General features: G+C 32.3%; 1 protein-coding gene across 2 annotated transcripts; it reads right to left on the bottom strand.

Moving 5' to 3' along the window:
* Window positions 1-6,136: 6,136 nt before the first annotated feature.
* Window positions 6,137-15,105, bottom strand: LOC134235444 (uncharacterized). 2 transcript variants are annotated; one of them, XM_062717580.1, is made up of 3 exons: window positions 14,979-15,105; window positions 12,166-12,204; window positions 6,138-9,052 (listed from the first exon to the last, which is right to left on the bottom strand). In XM_062717580.1, coding segments are annotated over exons 2-3 (1,935 nt in total). In that variant the 5' UTR covers window positions 12,168-12,204; window positions 14,979-15,105; the 3' UTR covers window positions 6,138-7,119. The 2 variants fall into 2 exon arrangements, with proteins under 2 accessions (XP_062573565.1, XP_062573564.1); XM_062717581.1 differs by lacking the exon at window positions 12,166-12,204 and having other exon boundaries at window positions 6,137-9,052.
* Window positions 15,106-20,412: the final 5,307 nt, after the last annotated feature.

The following is a 20,412-nucleotide window of genomic DNA, read 5'->3' as shown; positions in this document are numbered from 1 at the left end:
TGCTCTAATCTAATAAAATAAATATTGAAATTATAAGGAAAGATTTGCTTGTCGACAGGGGACTATCTCAAGTTAAAGTAATGCATAATGTATTAGATACTCAGATGCCCGCTACATGTAAGGCGGTTTACATGTACGAGGGCTGTTCAATAAATAATGTCCTCGGTGCTCAGAAAGAAGCAAAAGACGCTTTTCAATGATTTATTCTTCATGATTTTACTAATTAATCTCTTTTAAGTAAAGTACATATCCGTAACATTTTTTATCCAATTTCTGATCGTTTGTAGAACTGATTTTTGGGTATGACCCTTAGTATACTGGAAAATGGCAGATCCAATGATTTCCCGGACTTGTTTCTTCCTTCTGAAAGTGTTTTTTTCAAGTTTGGAAATAGAAACAAGTCAAAAGGCCAAAGATCTGGCGAATATTGTTAATGTGAAAAAACATTAACTTTCTGTTTATCCCGAAAACCCCTTAACCCTTCAGGACATGCGGGTTTGGACGCTGTCTTGAAGAAATTCATTGTAGTGGATTCCAGATTCTGGGTCCTTCCTCTAATAAACCTTTTGATTTTTTGGCCAAAAAAGTGCTTTCTAGAATCCTCCAGAAATTAAAATGTCTCTCCCAATACGATTTTGAACAACAATACCACTAATGTTTAAGAAAATTACATATAAATCTGTCTTTGTGCTCTTGCATACCTGTGCACTTGTCGGACATTCGCCGTTTTTATCAAGTACATCTTATGGTAAATTTTGTTTTTAGGGTTTTAAGCAATAGATTCATGTTCCAATATCTGTTTGAAAATAAAACAAACGTGGATAACTACAATTACTGATATTTTAAAATAATTGTTAAGAATTTCGTACACGCTGTCATTTTCATCATTTTTCAAAATATAGGGTTACCTTTGAGTATCAAGCTTTTTTATCGTCAAACGTTTCTTAAATACAGTGTAAACTACTCCCGATGTGATGTCTATCAAATTTGCTATGTGTCTAAAAGTCAATCATACATCATCAAATATTATTTGTTGAAATTTGGCGAACAGTACATAAGTTGTTATAATTTTTGTTGGCAAGGACGGTACCCATTTTTGATCCCCATTATATAATTTATTATCATTGAAATCCACCTGCTCTTTTGTCTGTAAAACAGGCATTGGTTGCTGTAAATGTCACATATTTCAGTAAATATTTCTTTGGAATTTTTAACAAGTTTTACGGCAGCTTTAATGAAGCTTTTATTTTCAATTTAGTTTACTGAATCTTTACCATTCATTTATAATGCAGTGTCTCGAAAAGCCCTTGTTTCCCAGCTTCTCACGATGAAACTATGTGATGAAAAGTGGTCACATTATACAGTTAAAGTATATCATTGACGGAGTTAGCAAGATTCCAGTTTCCCAAGACCAGGACTATTTCCCGAGGCGCAGCGCGCCGAGGGAAATAGTCTTGGTCGAGGGGAACTGGAATCTTGCTAACTCCGTCAATGATATACTATAACTGTTTTATTATACCGATACAAATTTAAATTGTAAAGATCAACTTTTAAAAACAAATATTCATTAACAGATTAACTAATCATTATTCGTCGCAATACATGTACCAGTTATTCTCTAATTCTAATGCAATCAGTGCATTGTGTTTGTTGTTTACGTCTTATTTTGTTGCGTTTTGTTATATGAAATACGTCACCAAGCATTGCGTTTTTGCGTCTCTCTATTATGACGTCACAATGATAAGCTATAACCGCGAATTAGCATGACTAGCTTTCGACCGAGGGATTAGCTGCACGGCGATTAGTAACAGCGATTTCTAGGGAATTGTTCAGATCTAATCACTTAATTTTATATAGGGAAAAATCAGTAGAGGTATAATAAAAACTGTTATAAATTCATGAAAGATTTGATAATGAGAGAAAGTCAAGTTTAATGTCATACGATATCTGTAATGTATGTCATATAGTTCAGGACATTATTTATTGAACAGCCCTCGTATATGCTATCTGTTTTCGTCCGTCGTTAGATTATGAATTACTTTAACTTGATTCTTAAGGAGGCTCTAAACACTGCACAGTAAGGAGAATTTGGTTCACGTAGGAATTTTTCAGTAAGAGTGTTTTGTGTAAGATGGCGGAAACGGATGTATGAATAACACAATTGAAATAAATTATTGTTCCTTAACATTAAAGTAAAGCAAAACAAACTAACTGAAAGTATGAATAAGATATCCAATTGCAAGAAAAAAAAACAATTTTATCTGTTTATCAATGCCTCAGTCGCTTCAAATATTTGACTTTTGCCATGTGATTGGTCATTTGCAAAATTTTGTTTTAAAAAAAATCTGACTGTATACCCAATTTTTTCGAAGTTGAAATAAAAAAAATATGCTCGATTTTTGATTGACATTATTTATGTGGTTTTAAGAGATTTAAAAGTACAACAATCTTTTTCTATGTATATCACTACAACTTCTACATGAAATTAAAAAAAACATTTAATTCAACATTTAAATATATCGATGACGTTTTATTAAATATACAAAAAACGATATTTATTCAATGTTTACCCTTTTATCCCGTCAATATCACTCAATGGTTTTTTTTATATCCCACTTTTGTGATGAGTAAAATAAGTTTATTCTTACCTATATATAACAATAGTGTAAAACATCGGATAAAAAAAAGAATCTCTCATGATTTGTGGTTGGAAAATATGATTTTTATCCAACTTGTAGTGTTTATATATCCTCTAGATGATCTCGCCGAAGGCTAGTGAATAAGAAAAGCACACAACTCGTTGGATCAAAATTATACATGTATATCACTTCCATGCAGAAGTCATCGGAAATTATGAGGCGCTGTTTTAGTATTTACTGTCAAAAGTGATATCACCTATTTGAATAGATGATATCACGTTTTCAGTTGATGATATCACACATTCGAATAGGTGATATTACCTATTTGATTTGAATTGGTGATATCACCTATTTAAAAAGGTGATAACACTTATTCGAATAGGTGATATCACCTATTCCTTTCGAACTGTTGATATCAGTTATTCGAATAAGTGATATCAACTATTCAAATTAAATAAGTGATATCACTTATTCGAAAAGGTGATATCACCTATTCGAATTGGTGATATCACCATATCATTTTGAACAGATGATATCACTTATTCGAATAGGTGATATCGCCTTTTTCAAATTATTTATGAAATAACGTCTCCCAAGACTATACGAGGGGTGATCAAAAAAGTTCGCGAACTAATTGAATAACTTCCATAAAAGAAACAATATTTGGTTTCAGTGTTGATTATATTTTAAATTAGTCCTCTCTAATTTTAATGCACATCTGCCATCTTTCTGCTCATGCGCGAATCACGTGATATAGTCGGTCACGTGACCCTCCGCAGCGTTCTGTCACAAAAACTGAAAGGTTTTTCTGAGATTTACATTTCTTTCCATGCAAGTTGATTTTTATAAAAAGAACAGTTCATTTGTCAGAAATTGTCAAATCTCGGCAACAGAATGGGTGGATAAGAATATCCTTTCTTAAAAAATGAGCATGGCGAATATCGAAACCCAAATCTTCTGTCTTGGGAGAGACGTTTATTCAAGCCAAGGTGGATAGAGAATGGGAGCCTCCTTTTTATCATAAATCTTATTTACTTTCACTTTTGTTTTATAACTCATTTGTTCTAGGAGACAATGGATTTCAGTTTTGCATTCAATCTGATTTGCTTTGCTCACAAATTAATTTATTTCACTAATTATCATGTATATAATAAGAAAAATCGTGAAAAACGCATGAAAGCTGGGTATACTCTAAAAAAAGAATACTATAGTAAACTATAGTTAACTATAGTACCAAAGTTATAACTTTGGAACTTTGATTTACTATGGTGAAAACTTTGGAACTTTGATTTACTGTGGTGAAAACTTTGGAACTTTGATTTACTACAGTAAATACTTTGGAACTTTGATTTACTATGGTGAAAACTTTGGAACTTTGATTTACTATAGTAAACTATAGTTAACTATAGTCTACTACAGTATTTTTTTTTTGTTAGGGTACGTCGTCCGAATTTTCTTGGTTCCAGTGGTAATCTATACAGTCTAGGGAGCATTCATTATCTATTGTTGTAGGAACTCGAATAGGTGATATCACCTATTCGAATTGGTGATATCACGAATAATTTGCTAGAAAAAAGGAGGAAGTTATTGACAAATTTGTAGATAAACAAATTTATTAATAATTAAGCTTGTTCAAAGTCAACATTTAGCAAATTATTTGGTCGATATATTGACTTTGTCAGAAATTATACAATCAATCATTAAATCGAATTTTAAATAATTGTCTGACTTTTTTTTTTCAAACAAATTATTAGGCTATTATTATCACACTGAGTTTTCTACTGATTTTTCTTCTTTGTCCGATAATCATACAAGGAGCAAATGTCGGGTTTGGAAGGTAGAAAGATTGATCGTATGTTGCTTCACGTCCCGTTTGAGAATTTTTTTCACTCACAAAGAGACGTCACCATATACCCTCCAAAGGCTATACTCGGCACTTGTAGTAAACATTCTTTTGTGCATCATCACTAATTTGACACGGGCCATCAGTTTCTTAAGCTCACATCCTATAACCCCGAAACGCCGTGTATTTGGCGAAAGAACAGCTGCAGCTTATTTTATTCGACTTAGGTCAATGGCGGTCGTGGTTTGAACCCGCAACCTTCCAAGCTAAATGCGACAAATTCACTTAATTTTTTAACCCTTTATATATTTAAAATATAACCATTGGTTTTGTTTACAAATTTAGTGTATGCAAGGGGTTAAAATCAAGAGAATTTGCATTTAACTTGTCTGTTCCGATCACGGAGCGAGTGCTCTGTCTGAGTTACCGTCACGGTGTGATAGATCGACAGAAAACGTTTGTACCATCATAGCACCTGATCCACCTCTGAATTTTTTTATAGAATCAGTTTTGCTCTACTCCAAATTTGTATTACTTCCATGGACTTTCAAGCTTAATTTGCGAATTTTCAGTAAAAATAAAATGAAGTCCCATACATGTACTTCAGAAAAAGCAGTGCTCTGGATTTGAGAAACAATATTCATTAACGAAGCCTCTTCATTCTCAATATTACACGTATGTCGTATAAATTTTATTATATGAAAATAGAACAAGTTTCAAAGATAATTGTAAACGCATATAGCACATTATACTCAAATAGGTTATTCTACAACTCTTAAGAAATTTTGACTCATATTTCGAAAAATGCATGTTTGCTGTTTATTTTTTTACCGATGAATTTTACTTCTACGAGCAGGTACGCTATGAAACATTTTTTAACAAAGAGGGTAAATAATCGGTTTCGATAAAGTATCTGATTTCGAAAAAAAGAATCTGAAAATTTTGAATAAATAATCTAAGATTTATGATACTTAGTTGTGCAGCCCGTTGCCATTTTGGGTGAATGTCTACTTTGATTTCTGGCTGAGAAAGAATTAATTTGATTTAAAAACCGACTGCCTAGCACTCACCATCTGATAACTCAAGAGCCTTTCCGAAAGGAAAAAACGGGATATATGCCGCAGCATGATATGCATTGGTATAAATTTGTTGCAACATTTCGACTAGTTTGCCATCGATGTAAATAGAAAAATTCAATAAATCAAGATAACTTGGATTGCCTGAGAACCTACAAGACTTTATATTATCTTTTCAGAGTACTATGCCTCAAGATTTATTCAAAGTATATGTTTTATCAGTAAATCTTTTTATTCGATACAACTTTCGATATCATTGCAAAGAAACAGATTTTTAATCATCATTTTTTTTTAATTCTGTTCAATTTGTGTGAATTCATACATCTTGTATTTACAAGTATTTTGTTCAGTTTGTAAATTTATGCAAAAACAACTTGTATTTAGTATAATTATAACGGTTAAGGTCATGCACAGTTGGGAGTGAAATCAATCTTTAGTTTGTACATTGTAGTTGTTCGTAATATACTAAAGTGGCTTTCAGCAGACAGCTGCGATATATTGAAATCATACTATGCATGGTTCAGAGCTTGTATAAAAAATAATCAGGCACGTAGTATTATAATAGTTTTTTTCTGAAGGAGGGAGGTGGGGTGGGGGGTGCCAACCTACCTTAAAATCTTTGACAAACAAATGAAAAAGGGAGGGGAGTTTCATACATACATAACCATGGGACGATTTGAAAATTTGGCTACCAGGGTATATTGCAACAAAAAACTAGGACATTATTTTCAACGAGCATTTTCAACAGTAAATGGTTACGTTCGGAAAATAAGTAGCGAAGGGGGTGCCCCTCCCCTCGATACGTCTGCCTGATGATTAAAATCTAAGTATGCTGTTCCTGATGGAGAAACAAGATATGCTTGCCAGATAAAGCGAAGATTTGTCGTAACTAAACAAGTAAGGTACTATCTTAAGTGTTTATTTCACTTCAAATTCTATATTTTGAAAATGTATCCAAATTATAGGTTCAGATCCTTTTAAATAAATTAAAAGTTGAGTAGACGAAAACTGAAAATATACAAGTATCATAACCCTGAATCAAAATCATTCTGCAAAGTCCTGGTCATTGCTCTAGCTAAATCATTTATTTTGAACTGTTAATAAACATTTCTGTTTCATTTCATTTACGATGTTTCAAGATGATTCAAGGACATAAAGAGTATACTGTATGTTAAATTTATTAATTGATAGGAGCAGAGTTACAGAAGAGGACTTTATTGTAAAAGAATGTTTTCTGGGAGAACTGACTTAAAGGTACTTTGAAGTTTCAAATTACTTTAAATGAGTCCATCGCATATAAACATTAAACAACCAGTCGTCCGTCAAGTTCACTGAAAACCACATCGCATTTTAATTGAAAAAGAACACATTTTAATCATCGTTTTTATACAAACGTCTCCCTGAGATAGAATTATTGAATGGCATGTATAAAAAAAATTATGGACTGGAGCTATTCATGATATGCATTTTGCAATAATTGCCTTAAACATACATGTGTACTTACACACAAGAAGAAATCAGAATCAATCACAAAATTACCCATTCATTTCATTACAACTAATCAGCTGCAGTAACATAGAGGTTTAGAAAACTTATCGCTTATGCAAGACGATTGGTTACCATATTCGTTGACTCGATTTACTCGACCAATGATATTAAAAGATCCTTTGTAGTCTTTGCTGACTGTCGCGTCAAATAATGCATTTCCGGGGACCGTCTCAAAAACACTCAGGTAAGTTTTTTCTTCCTGATCTGGTTGGAAAAATAAATTTCGTAATGAAAATTCTTCCCTTTCTTTGTGTCTTTGTAAATTTGTTTTTACAAAATAAGTATCTTTTATCCTTAATAAATGTAGTTTCGCACATTTTCCTCCATGTTTTGTTAATTTTTGGTTAATGTAAGAAACTACGAAACTAGCTAAGTCTTTCGAAACTTTTTCGTTATTGTTGATTGGTTCGTATGAATTACAAACACAAAAATCACCAGGAATTTCTGCATCTTTACAAGATCGACTATCTGGAATTTCTTGAAACAAACTTATTCCGCGTGGAAGCTTTTTGAGTTTATCCACATGTGATTTACTCCGTAAAAAGTTGCTTTCTAAAACATCTACCAATGTTTGATGAGCATCAAATGCAGTTGTCAATCGTTGAGTATTTATTTTCAAATTTTGGTGAATATGAGGATATTTTGATTTCATATGTGGTGGTATTACAATGGCGAACATAGGCATTCGGTTCTCTGTTCTCCCCGCGAGGGTATTTTTTATGCTTTTTTGCATTATACCATGGTCACTCATGAACAACAGTATAGAATTGAAAAGTCTGCCCGAATCTTTCAACCATTTAAAAAACAACATGAAGTCTTTATCAGCTAATTGAACAAGATTATCCCATTGGTGCGTGAGTTCATTCATCCAACTCAAGGCAAATTTCCGTTGATTTCCATAAAATTGGATAAATTGCCGAAAATAATTCATTAACATCATATGCTTTGGAATATTTTCCACACACAGAGCCGATGTTTTGCCAAGATGAATATTGTTGTTTTCTAATGAAAGCAGTGCTCGTTTAGTATTTGGCAAGCTAAATTTGTCCAGTGATACGTAAAATGGTCTCATATAATGTAGACAAGGTTGCTCTTTGAAACCTTTCCAATATGTAAAAGTTCCCATTTCTGGTAGATCTTCAGCAAAGAACGTCGTATAGCCAGCTTCACTAAAGTTTTTCCATAAAAACGGAAACGGATCTAAAAATTCCGCATATGGAGGTAACTCTTTTGAAAAAGGAACTTTTCCTGTTAGTAGACTAACCAAATTTGGAAATGTGTTGGCTCCAACTTTTGTATAGCCTTTCATTATGTAACCTCCTAACTCTTCTTCCACATAACGAAGCGTGATTGGAATAGTTCTTTCTGCAGCTAATCTTGACAAAGAATCCAAGCCAAATATATACACGTTCAATTGTTCTTCAGATGCATTAAGGAAATTGAACTGCTGCATTCGCGACTTATAATCAATGTTGTGGTGTAATTTTCTATACACTGAAGACTTCCTTTCATTTTTACACTTCACAATGAAAAAATCAGCTTTAACATACACAAAATTTGTAAACGTCACTTCCGGTTCGCTTTCAACATCAAAGTCCAATAAACGCTTTATTATAGAATAGGTGCATGATAAAACACCATATCCAGATTCTGAAATAGCACTTTTGTTTAATCTTAGAAAACCATCAGAATCTACAAAAGAAAGATCCGACGTTTGTTCACACTGAACCGGTCTAAGATGATATAAAAATTTTGTGATGGATTTGTCATGCGCGGATAAGTTCGGTAATTCACATTTCTTGTCGATATTCTCGTTATTATAAATGAACTCTACTTCCTCATTAAAAGTAACATGTACCCAGACTACGATGAGAATTCCAAAGAAAATCGTCAAGTATCTTCTGTATCTTATTCTGCATCTGTTAATTAAACGAAGTCCCATATTCCTGAAAAAACATGATTTAGATTGGTGTGAATTCTTAGTCAATATGAAATTATGCATAAAGAAAGCAGTTGCAACTTGTTAATTTAAACAAGTCTTGTATGCATGCGATATGTCTGCTGATAAATTGATTTTCCGAGCAATAATTTCATCACATTTACAGGGGGCTCAGCTCAACAGTAGAACAGATGCAAGCAAACAATCAAAGGGATGAAACAAACTTCGATTGCTCACAAACTTCTCTCTAGATGAGGCCTCGACGGGGGGATGAAAGACAAATGATCACATGACTCAGTTTAACTACGTCATATAGTGTAGCTCCTTGTGCAAAAGCTGATTTAACACATGTCAGTAAATGTATAAATTTTTGACAACCATTTTCACTTTTCCATCGTATTTGAAAAAATATTGAAGGTTCTAATATTCACAAATTATGAAATAGATTGATCAACAGACTGATCAACTAGGCCTACCTCTGTCTGTACACTGAGCGTCCAATTAAGAAGTCGGTGACGTCATATATGATTTGTTAGTACAAAAAGATCATAATTCGAGTCGTTGAAAACTCGGGCAGTATAAGTCTATTACGCATACCATGTCTGTCCGTCCGCCCGTCCATCTAGCTGTCCATCTGTCTGTCTGTCAGTCTGTCCCATCTTTAAAACCTACTTTCAGCAACTGGTTGTACAGTTTATCAGTGCATAAAAATTATATAAATTTTATACTTATGCCATTATGCTTCCCTTTCCCTATATACCGACTAGCTTAAAATGGCCCGACTTACAACTTTTTTTAACCTTTATGAAGTCATTTTTTATGCTTTCCGTAAAACAGATTTTGAACCAAAAAAAACATTTATGCTGGGTTTTTTGAAAAAATTCTCACCTACCTACTGACTCAATTTTTCCATCCTGAGTCGGATAAAAGCAAACCAATATTTATTTTAAGGTAGCCCACTGTATCGATTATTTTCCTATGTACGGTGTATTTTTTTTTATTATCTTTATTCATTTGGCAACGCCCCCTACTACAAAAAATTGGTGACTCTCTCCGGTATCAATTTACATTACATAAAGATGCTCACAAATCAAACTTTAAAAATTCAAATTTTGTCGCTCTTTTAAAAAACACATCACAAACACTTTTATGCAAAAATATTCAACCCGTGTTGTGGACCATCCCAATAAATATATTTTTTAATCCCTAGCTTTTAGGGCCTTTATGCCTCCTTATATCTTCTTCTCCTTATAAAATTAACTGTATACTTTAAGATTTGATCAACACTGAATTATTTGAACATTATTGAGTTTACATTATATAAGAAGATATAATTGAAATTTTTTTTGTTTTATTCCGTAAGGAAATTATATAGATAACCTAAATAGAAGTTTCCTCTTAACTTGATTGATTATTTCTCCTTGTAAAGAACCTTGACCAATTAAGTATGCCAACTTAGATTTTCCATACCAACGATTTGAATCAAGTCAAGTTCAAATTAACCGAAAAGGATTAGGAAAAACTAAAAAACTATAACCTTTCCAGGCAGACAGACAGCTAGAGAGACAGACAGACAAAGGGTCCTGCAGCTGGCCAAACCTAAATAAGAAAACCACACCCAAGCCTCGTAAACTAAAGGTTCCACAGAAATTAAATTCAAGTGAAGTTCCGGAAAAAAATTCATTATCAAACAGCCCCACAATTGTTCACCCTCAAAAACACGCAAAAAATCTTTTTTGGGCTTGAGGAAAAAACCATGATCGAGCTTCCACGAAAATTGAAAACTGACTCTCAGGAAAAAAATCATTATCAAACAGCACAATTGTTCACTCTCACACAAAAAAGCTAGTCTTTCTTCCCTCACACAAAAAAAGCTAGTCATGCTTAATTTTTTCCTGTTAACAACTGATCAACTTTCTTTTGAATCTTTTGTACTTGAATTTTTATCATTCAATTTGTGCATATAACACAAGTGTCTTGTACAAACATGCAGATATTGTTATTTAAATCTTAAAGCTTGTGCAGTGTAATATTTAGGACTGCAGTATTTGATAAATCAGGTTACCATGTCCTCGTTGTTATTTCTGAAAAAAAATCCCGTTGTTATGGACAAAATTAAGAAGCGGCGTCTTGAAAGAATTTCATAGAAATATTGAATTCCAGAAATCATGATGTGACTGTCATAATCAAAAATTGAAATCAAAATTGTATACTCTTGCATTCCAGATTGTTTTTTTTTTTTAGATCGGAGAAAAAAAAAATGAAAATGATTACAAATCCAGAAAAGAGCGTATTCTACTTCGTGTAAACCTAGTTTTATTGAAATGGAATTAAAACGCTAAAAGTAGAATCTTTGAATTTTAAAAATGTTTACAGACAAACAAACAATTACAGAGACTCTTACGTCAGTTTATAATTAACTCTTCATTTTTTTTTTCTTTTAAACAGTAGAGATAAAAAAAGAAATGCTTTATCGATATATTTTTCTTGTAACTCTTATGTGTGTACATAGAAAGTTTATAAGATGTGTGTGTGTGTGTGTGTGGGGGGGGGGGGGGGTTGCACTGGCTAGTGGATTTTATCCTGTTCTCATTATGCATGTGTCCTAGGCTCCTAGCTTTGATCCCCAATTTTTTACTTCTTGGAATTGGGAGGTATTAAAAGCCACTTCCCCACAGAAAATATAACAGCTGTTTGCAAAATTGCTGATAAGGTTTGCAAGCATTTTAGTCGGAAATGATTCAATTTTTTTTTTTCAATGTGTCAAAAGTTGATGACTAAGCGATATCTCGTGGAAATAAAACACGAAACTTCCTCTCGGCAACTCTTAACTTAAAATTTACAGCTGTATGTATGAATACCGTTCATTATTAGAGGAAAATTTCTCTATGTCAGCGCAAAATGAATCTGCATCGAGAGAAATTTAATAACAAATAAATGCATTAATTTGTTACTCTGACAATTAAAGAGAAAACGTGTTAATTTCAGATAGATATGTGACAACTGATACACGTAAAGATGTACATGTATCAAAAGTGAAACAAGCTTTAGTTGTCTATTTTCAATCAACGAAGTTAATTGTTCAATATCTTTCATTAAAAATGAAAAATAGCCACTTACATGAATTCATCAATTCTAGTTCTTCTACGAGATCACCTCCTATTAGAAACAAAAGTACTACACAATGACTGCCATTCTGTATTCTTAATTGTTAGACAGCGACATTCAACTATTTTTAGCATCTAGATTTCACAAACGTATAATTTTAATACATATAAGTACATTAACTCCAGGCACTCACACTAACAAGGAAAGAACTTTCATTCGCACTTGTTTTCCCCACACCGCGATCAAAATAACATGCACGCGCATTTGCATTGGGATGACATTTCTTTATGAGTTTTTCTGCATTAGGCCTTTAATTTTAATAATTGTCTGAAATATAAGAAGTGTAATTAATCATTTAATTGTAGTTCTTTTCAAAATTGTTTTCGATTTACATATGTAGCAAACATCTTGAATATCGATTATTTTGGGAGAAGGATCAGACAAATCCCCCCCCCCCCCCCCCCCCCAACACACACACACACCCTCACACACACACACATTTTTCATAAATTTCTAGCTTGTACTATTTGTGGAATATGAGCCTTAAACATTTTTTAAAAAGATACCTGAATTTAAATTGGTAATTGATAATTTAAAACTTTAACTCTCCGAATTAACTTTCAGAATTGATATAAAAGCTTATTTATTTAATAAATAAATCAGGTAAAGCAAATTACATAATAGTTGCTGACTGACATTTTATAGATTGAACGTTACCTAAGCCTAAGACTGTTATTCCTGACGCAACACAACAAATAAAATTGAAGTTATGTTAAACGTGAAAGAAAAGATAAGGAAAAAACTTGAAATACAATCGATCTTACGAATCAATTCAATTATACACAGGAACTTTTTTTTTTAAAAAAAGCCTTAGTCAATTTCAATGATTTGGGGAAAAGGTTGCGGGGCGCTTTTACCTTACAAAACGAAATTCACATCCATATCCAAATCTTTTTCAAGGCATACATTTTTTTCAAACACTGAACAATTCCATCTATATCTTCTTCAAGGCGAACATTATTTCATTAACCACTGAACATTTCGTGGTATGAATAATAATGAAATTCATTCAAAAAAGAATGCATTTCAAGAAAGTCCATTTGAGTAATTTTTATGGCAATGCATCTCAAGAAAGTCCATTTTAAGTACATTTATAACCCGAGATAGAAGATAGGGGTACACCGGTACTTGTTTTGACCAGTCTCTTTTTTGCTGTGTTTTTTAAACCCATTGTACTTGTTCATGAACACAGAAGTAAACTGGATACTTTATCGCTAGCATATAAAACCGCTTCGTGAGAAACCCGTAACTTCGTCAAATGAAAAAAATCTACAATTATTTATTGAAAGATTCACTAATCTGGATTTGATAATTTAAGAAATAGATTTTATAAATTTTCTCTTTAAACACTGTACAAAGCTAAATGTTCAATTATTAAAATAATTCATTAATTTGTTCAGCACAGGATCATATATATTCTGAAGTCGATTTTCTCTAATCACTAATATTTCATACATGTTTAATGCAAACAAGGTCGAGTACTTTAAGTTAATCTTGTTTCGATCTTATTCAAAATCAATTTATAAAGCAACAACATGAACAAGCTAATGCTATTCAACACGTAACAGTGCATAAGCACTTATGCATAAGATGTGTGTGTGTACGAGAGAGAGAGAGAGGGGGGGTTTACTTACTTTTTATATAGTAAAAATATATATAGTGTACTTTTAATAAGAGAGAGAGAAACAGAGATCAAAATTTCTAAGGGCTGGATAAAGACCTACTTAATGCAAGCATCATTTATTATTTTTCTCTTTAGAGATCTACCAAATAAAAATAAAATTCCATAATTCCAAATGGTAAAAATAACTTCTTATTCAACCATAACATCTGGTATGCGACTGGCGTTAGCTGTCCTATAAGGAGGCTATGACATTTTTACCTTGGTTGACCTTGTTAGTCAAGCCAATTACTTCTGCATTCTGATTAATAATAATTACACCGCTTGACTTTAAACACAATACGCAGAGTAAGGATAATATTCAACCCATCCTAACGATCTGATAACCCATTTTAGTCGATGTATTTATGCAGTCATCGATTTCCAATCTTAAATGGTTATACATCGTTTTATCTTTGTTTTTTTTTAAACTACATGTAAGCATATTTAATTTATAGTATCAATACATATCCAATTCATGTAACTACTTGTATCTTTAAAATGCTGAAACTTTTGTTATAATTTACAATCATGAATGTCAAAAATTTAAATTTTAAAATATTTATTAACTAAACATTTATGCGTATGATTGTTTAAACTTGTTTATCATTATCTAATGCGGCTCTGTCATTGATAAACTTCGTTGGTTCACTGTTCGGTGGTCGATATAGTGAATAAGCGAGCGTACGACCTATTAAGATAAGTGTACAATATACATGTACAATGCTGAAATAATTTTTCTAACACATGAAATAAATCAACAACTTATGATGCTACAATCTACTAGTATTTCTTTATTATTTATGACCTACATATAAAGTTGAATTTATTTTGATATAAATAACTCTCACTAATCGATTCGATAATTAATTAAAAATTACAAAACGTCAAAAGCTACATGTATAATAATAGATCGTTTGTTGCATATTAATTTTCATAAATGTTATACTTGGATACTTATTTTGAATGTTCAAAATGCATGTCCTACCTTTAAGAAATAAGCTGACATCTGCTGGTACTCCACAAGAAAAATCACTTAACATTGATTTTCATTACAATTCAAAATATGATTATCGTCGGAAATTCTTACTAGTAAACTACTTACCTTAGTTGCTGTGTTATGTATGTACCCCATTTATCAGCAAGGGGGGAAGCATGTGTTTGTCAAGATAAGTCCAGGTATCTAAAGATAATTAAACTTTGGCCATTCGGAATGACCACATTAAATAGACAAAAATACACTGTGCTTCACCGTAAGGTAACAATAGTGCATTAACTTAACTTATCAAAAATATGCGTTATCAGGTTTTTGTATGAAATCGTCTCACAAGGAAAAGATAAAACAAAACATGATCTGCACAATTTGTTTTGAGAAATGCATCGATATTTGGAGAGAAAGAAGGATATAAATGACATGCATCGTTAGATATTTACGGGTGATTTCGTCTAGAGTGAAGAGTATAAAGGACGAAATTACCCGTGGGTATCCGACGACGATGATGAAGTGTAACACAATACAAATCAATTAAGCAGAATCTGTAAGCAAACAATTATGCATTACGTGTGCTTTTCAAAAATGTCACATGCATTAATCAATCTTCCAGAGTCAATGAATATTTCTGACACCTCCTACATTGTATATTAAATTATCTTTCATCTCATCTTTTTAGCATGATGCATTAGTTATTGCGTGCATACTTGAACATTTTCTCTTTAGAACCTGCATAAAGCTGCTGGCTTATATCTGATAATGTGCAAGCTCTCGAGGCTTAATGTTTATCAACCTCCAGACAAGAGAGGTAACTCTCACAAAAAAATATGGTCGTTCATAAAAAAGAGTCTAACTAGCGGGCCATTTTTGTCAAAGTTTGCTCAATAAAGTATGCTGAAGAATGTGCAATAATATTTATCATTTCTTCCGGAAAATAGTTTCAAAGCAATTTTTATGAATGATCAGAGAAATTATGGACTTAAAGCGAATTGTAATCATTACATGTCATGCCCCTTTACACACAAAAATAGCTACAAATATTCCTAAAGTAGATAATGTTTACTGCAAAAAATAGCTACATTGTATCTGTTCTGTCTGTTGACAACTATAAATAAAGATACTCGAAGAGTACTTTAATTTTTTATTCCGGGTTAAGGGTGACCTTTACCCAGGTTTCAGAAAGCAGAAATGAAATTTTATAAAGTATAATATGTGAAATCGAAAATTGTTCTAAATAGATGAAATAACTAAGTTTTAACTCAATATCAATTTATAAATTTAAATATTTTATTATTTGAAGAAAATATACGGGAACAAAAGTCAGTGTATGGTTATGCAGAGGAAATTCGGACTAAATTTTGGATTTTTCATTTTTGTCAAAAAAAAATTATTTCTTGCGATATTAATCAAAATATAAAGGTTGCATGTATTTTCAGACATCACTTTGCAAATATGTGTTGAAGCTCATAAATTATTTCAAATAATTGACTGCTATGAAATAGATAAATTCAAAAATATGAACAAAAACCATTCCAGACAATCGTATCTCAATAATTTGATCATTGACCCCATATAATGGTAATACCATGAGAATACGGGCAACAAAAAATAACATGAGGCTATAAATAATCAAGAGTTCCCACATTCAGATTTTTTAAATATTCGATTAAAAATGGGAAAAAATATAAATATGACAGAGGAAATTCGGACTGTAATAATTATCAAGGTTATGACCCAAACTCTAATCGTGTCTTTATATGAAGCAACGCTGTTCCATTGCTGTAATATTTCATTATTTAAAGAGTTTTGTTGCTTGTTATATTTTTGAGTGAATAAAAAATTGATCAAAGTGTGAAAAATTTTGGTATTTCCCGAGAAATACTCAGGGGCCACTAGCATGAAAAGTAGGTCATTGACCTAGTTATTTGAAATTGAAATTTAACACAAAAAATTTAAGTGTACAATGTGCAATAGGTGGTTTTTCATTCTTATCAGTGGAAATTTTAGTCATCTGAGTAAAGGTATACCTTAAAAAAGGACGATTTTCTAAGATAAGTAAAAGAATTGGGTCTTTAAGGAATCACATTACACATAAATTATCCCGTGTTTCCAACTATCGCTGATGTCTCTTGCATAACCAACAAACTAGACAGCGATTTTTTACATTTCAATTTTGTTCTGAAATTAAGTTGAAATTTGATCTTTAAATAAACACGTTGTCTAATAGATTTAAATTACACGAGGCCTCCCATGTCAATTTCAATGGTACCCGCCCACTGACGTCATACACAAAGAATGAAGCACGAGCTCTACTCAAGGAATCACTGTCTAGTTAGTAGAGTATGTCAGGGCGTCACTTCATATTTTCAATTTATTGTGAAATAAAATTGTAAATTTAGAGTTTAGACTACTAGATTTAAATTACATCCTATCAGGCTTATCATGTCAATTTCAATAGTCCCCGCCCAATGACGTCAGACACAAAGACAGATGCACGAGGTTTACATGCATATAAGACATATAAGACATCTTTAGCGTCAGACACTAAGGCAGACGCACGAGATTTACATGCACATTAGGCCTCCTTATTTTCTGGCCTATTGCTTGGCGAAATTTGCATTCCTGTAGAATAATCAAGAAATCAACTCAACTTCGAAGAGTTATCACAGAGAAAACAAGTAAAAATGGAAAGATTAGAAAATATTAACATTTGTAATTGTTTTATATGTGATAACTTTGTGAAAGTTAGATGAGTTTATTTTCTTTATAATTACATCATAATGTTAATTTCTCAAGACGAAAGGTAGGACCTTATTTGCAGGTCAATCTTTTGCGGCTGTCTTGTGTCTGACGTCAGTGGGCGGGAACTATAGCAATTTACATGTGAGGCCCTTTGTACTTTAAATCTTTAAAATTGATTATTTACAATTTTAATTATCGTAAATATGTTAATATACGGAAACATTGTCTTATTTGTTGGGTATATGTTCAGGAACATCAGTGAAAGTTGGAAACATGGGATAACACCCCCCCCCCCCCCCCCAATGATAAATCTTTGCCCGGTATGCAAATTATCCCACGTTAATTTCTAACTACTTGTATTGTTGATGCCCTGCATAACGTACTCAACAAATTACACAGTGATATGTCACCCAAACAGACAGGTGCAGTGCCATTTTTAAAAGTTGTTTATTCATAAATTAATGGCGCACACAGAAATATTGCACTTCCCTTTTTCCCCAGGAACGATAGACATGACCAAAACTTGACAAATTAATGAAAGTGTTTCTTTGAACATTTGCTCAAAGATACTTTTTCTAAAATAAAATCGATGTAATTGCAGGGTTCTTTTCAATAAATCAATATATTAGCGTTTACTTTCGAAAGCACGCCTACATGTTATCAAAGAGTAAAATGCAATGCAGTGCAAAGTTATGTATGGCCATGATAGATGGGCTTAAAGATAAAATCTGTTCTATCCCCTCTAGTGAGATTTGATTTTGTCGGCAAACGTTGAGTGTTTTTGTTAACTCTGGAGTATTTTTTTGCCCAAACGTTCTTTAATAACATTAATGTAAAGACTTCGATTTTTTTTCATCAGGAAATAATTTTCTGATACTAGTATCAGAAAATGAAGTTTTCAAAAAGACAATTTTTGACATCAGAAATTGACTTAATTCTCAGATTTTTTTTTTAAATGAATTTTTTACATGAATTTTTTAAAATCTATTTTATTTATATATATTTTTATTTTTATATTATTATTTCATTAAAGAAAATATTAGCTTAAGTATATACATGTAGATATAAGTATTACCTCAATGAAAACTTCCTCAGGGTCTTGTGTTCATTTCAGTCTGAATTATATGCGGGATAGATAACCTAATTGCCCAATGTTTATCATTTTTGTACGACTGAATGCTAAGTAGTTAATTAAATCTGCATTGGCAACTAAAGAATTTCCAATGGCACGTATATTCAGAAGCAACGTATAGGAACAAAACTCTAGTAAGCACCCCGTTTCCATCGTAATCTTTTTTAACTTATATACCAAAGAAAAAGGAATACCTTTCATATAATCAAAATGATGCATGCTTGATATTTGAATATTAGAATATTACGTTACAAACAAACAGAAAAAGATATATAAATGAGAAAACAATGTATATTGTCTGCACTTGGGTATCCAAGAGCAAAAAAGCTGCAATTTTTCATGTGTAGCGAAATCATCACTACTAGTTGGTGAAAATACTGCGCACTGAACAATTCCAAATGGTGTTTGCAAATTCCTTTAGCGCTACTTGATACAAACTCGATACAAGTTTCAAATATTATAAGGTTTGTAAATAGATCTTTACTTATTTAAGTAAAAAAATAAGTTTAACCATATAGTTAAATCTTATAAACAGTTCCCAGAAGCATCCTATATAAAGTGATAAAAACAAAAGAGTTACAACACAACGTGATAATTTTTAACATCATATTTTGAGAAAATTTATAATCCCTTGTGGGATTTCATAATTTACATTCACTATAAATAGAAGTTTATATTTCCCATTAATGCATCTACTTATTTGTTTGTACCCAACACTCTTATTACAATCAATACAGTGACCTTCTTCTAAAGGAAGCATTTGTCAGCGATCTGCACAGAAATCAGAAGCGATCTGCACAGAAATCAGAAGAAAAAAAATCTACCACCGATTCATGGTTACCTTCCTCTGCATTTACGACAAGTATTTCTGCAGTTGGACTTTCCCACTTAAAGAGCTAGCGGATACTCATTCATTTGCTATTGTTGTTTCGAGACCTCCATCCTGGTTCTTCCTCTTCCAAACCGTAACGGTAGCTCAGTCGGTAGAGCTCTCGTGGTCGTGAGTTTAAATTTCGGCCGCGACTGGTCTAATTTGATATAAAATATGTAGGAACAGTTCCTTCGCAATGTGTTTTGCACTTTGAAGTGAAAAGTGCAGATTCTTCGGACGAGACCTTAAACATCTAGGCCCTTTGTCACGGCAGGCGTTGGCAAGATAAAGATCCCTCACTATTCAAAGGCTCTGAATGCCGAGTAAAGTAAAAAATTGAAGCCCTGAAAATTGAAAATTGAAGAAGTAGATGATTATGTCTCTATATGAGTGAAAAGTTCTCGAATTGGAGGTAAAAGAACATACAATCAATCCATCCTCTTCCAATCTTCTTAACATAGAACTATAGTGACCAAAAGAGGGATTTAATCACCCCAATCAGTTAATTTAACGTGATATTAAGCTTTGATAACAAGTCAAGGATTATAATTTCAGAAAATAAACTCAACACCCAGTGAGTACATTCGTGTCATAAATACCGGCACATATTTTACATGGCACTTGATCCCGCCTACGATAATTTTTGAGGTCCATGTTTTTCTCTGCTCCAGATTTTTATTGTTTAATAAGCTTGAATACTTTTTGTTCTCTCTATATTTCATAAAAAAACAGAAAATCAACCTACTTGAGGAAAGCGGGAAAAATTAATTCATCTAATTTTTTTTTTTTTTATTTAAAAAATC

The sequence above is a fragment of the Saccostrea cucullata genome, unplaced genomic scaffold (assembly GCF_032062105.1).
Source record: "Saccostrea cucullata isolate Sc308-1 unplaced genomic scaffold, CSIRO_AGI_Scuc_v1 ctg446, whole genome shotgun sequence".
In the NCBI taxonomy this organism is placed as follows: Eukaryota; Metazoa; Mollusca; class Bivalvia; order Ostreida; family Ostreidae; genus Saccostrea; species Saccostrea cuccullata.
Note: the sequence above shows the minus strand (reverse complement) of the source record. Positions and strands in the feature narration are given on the sequence as shown.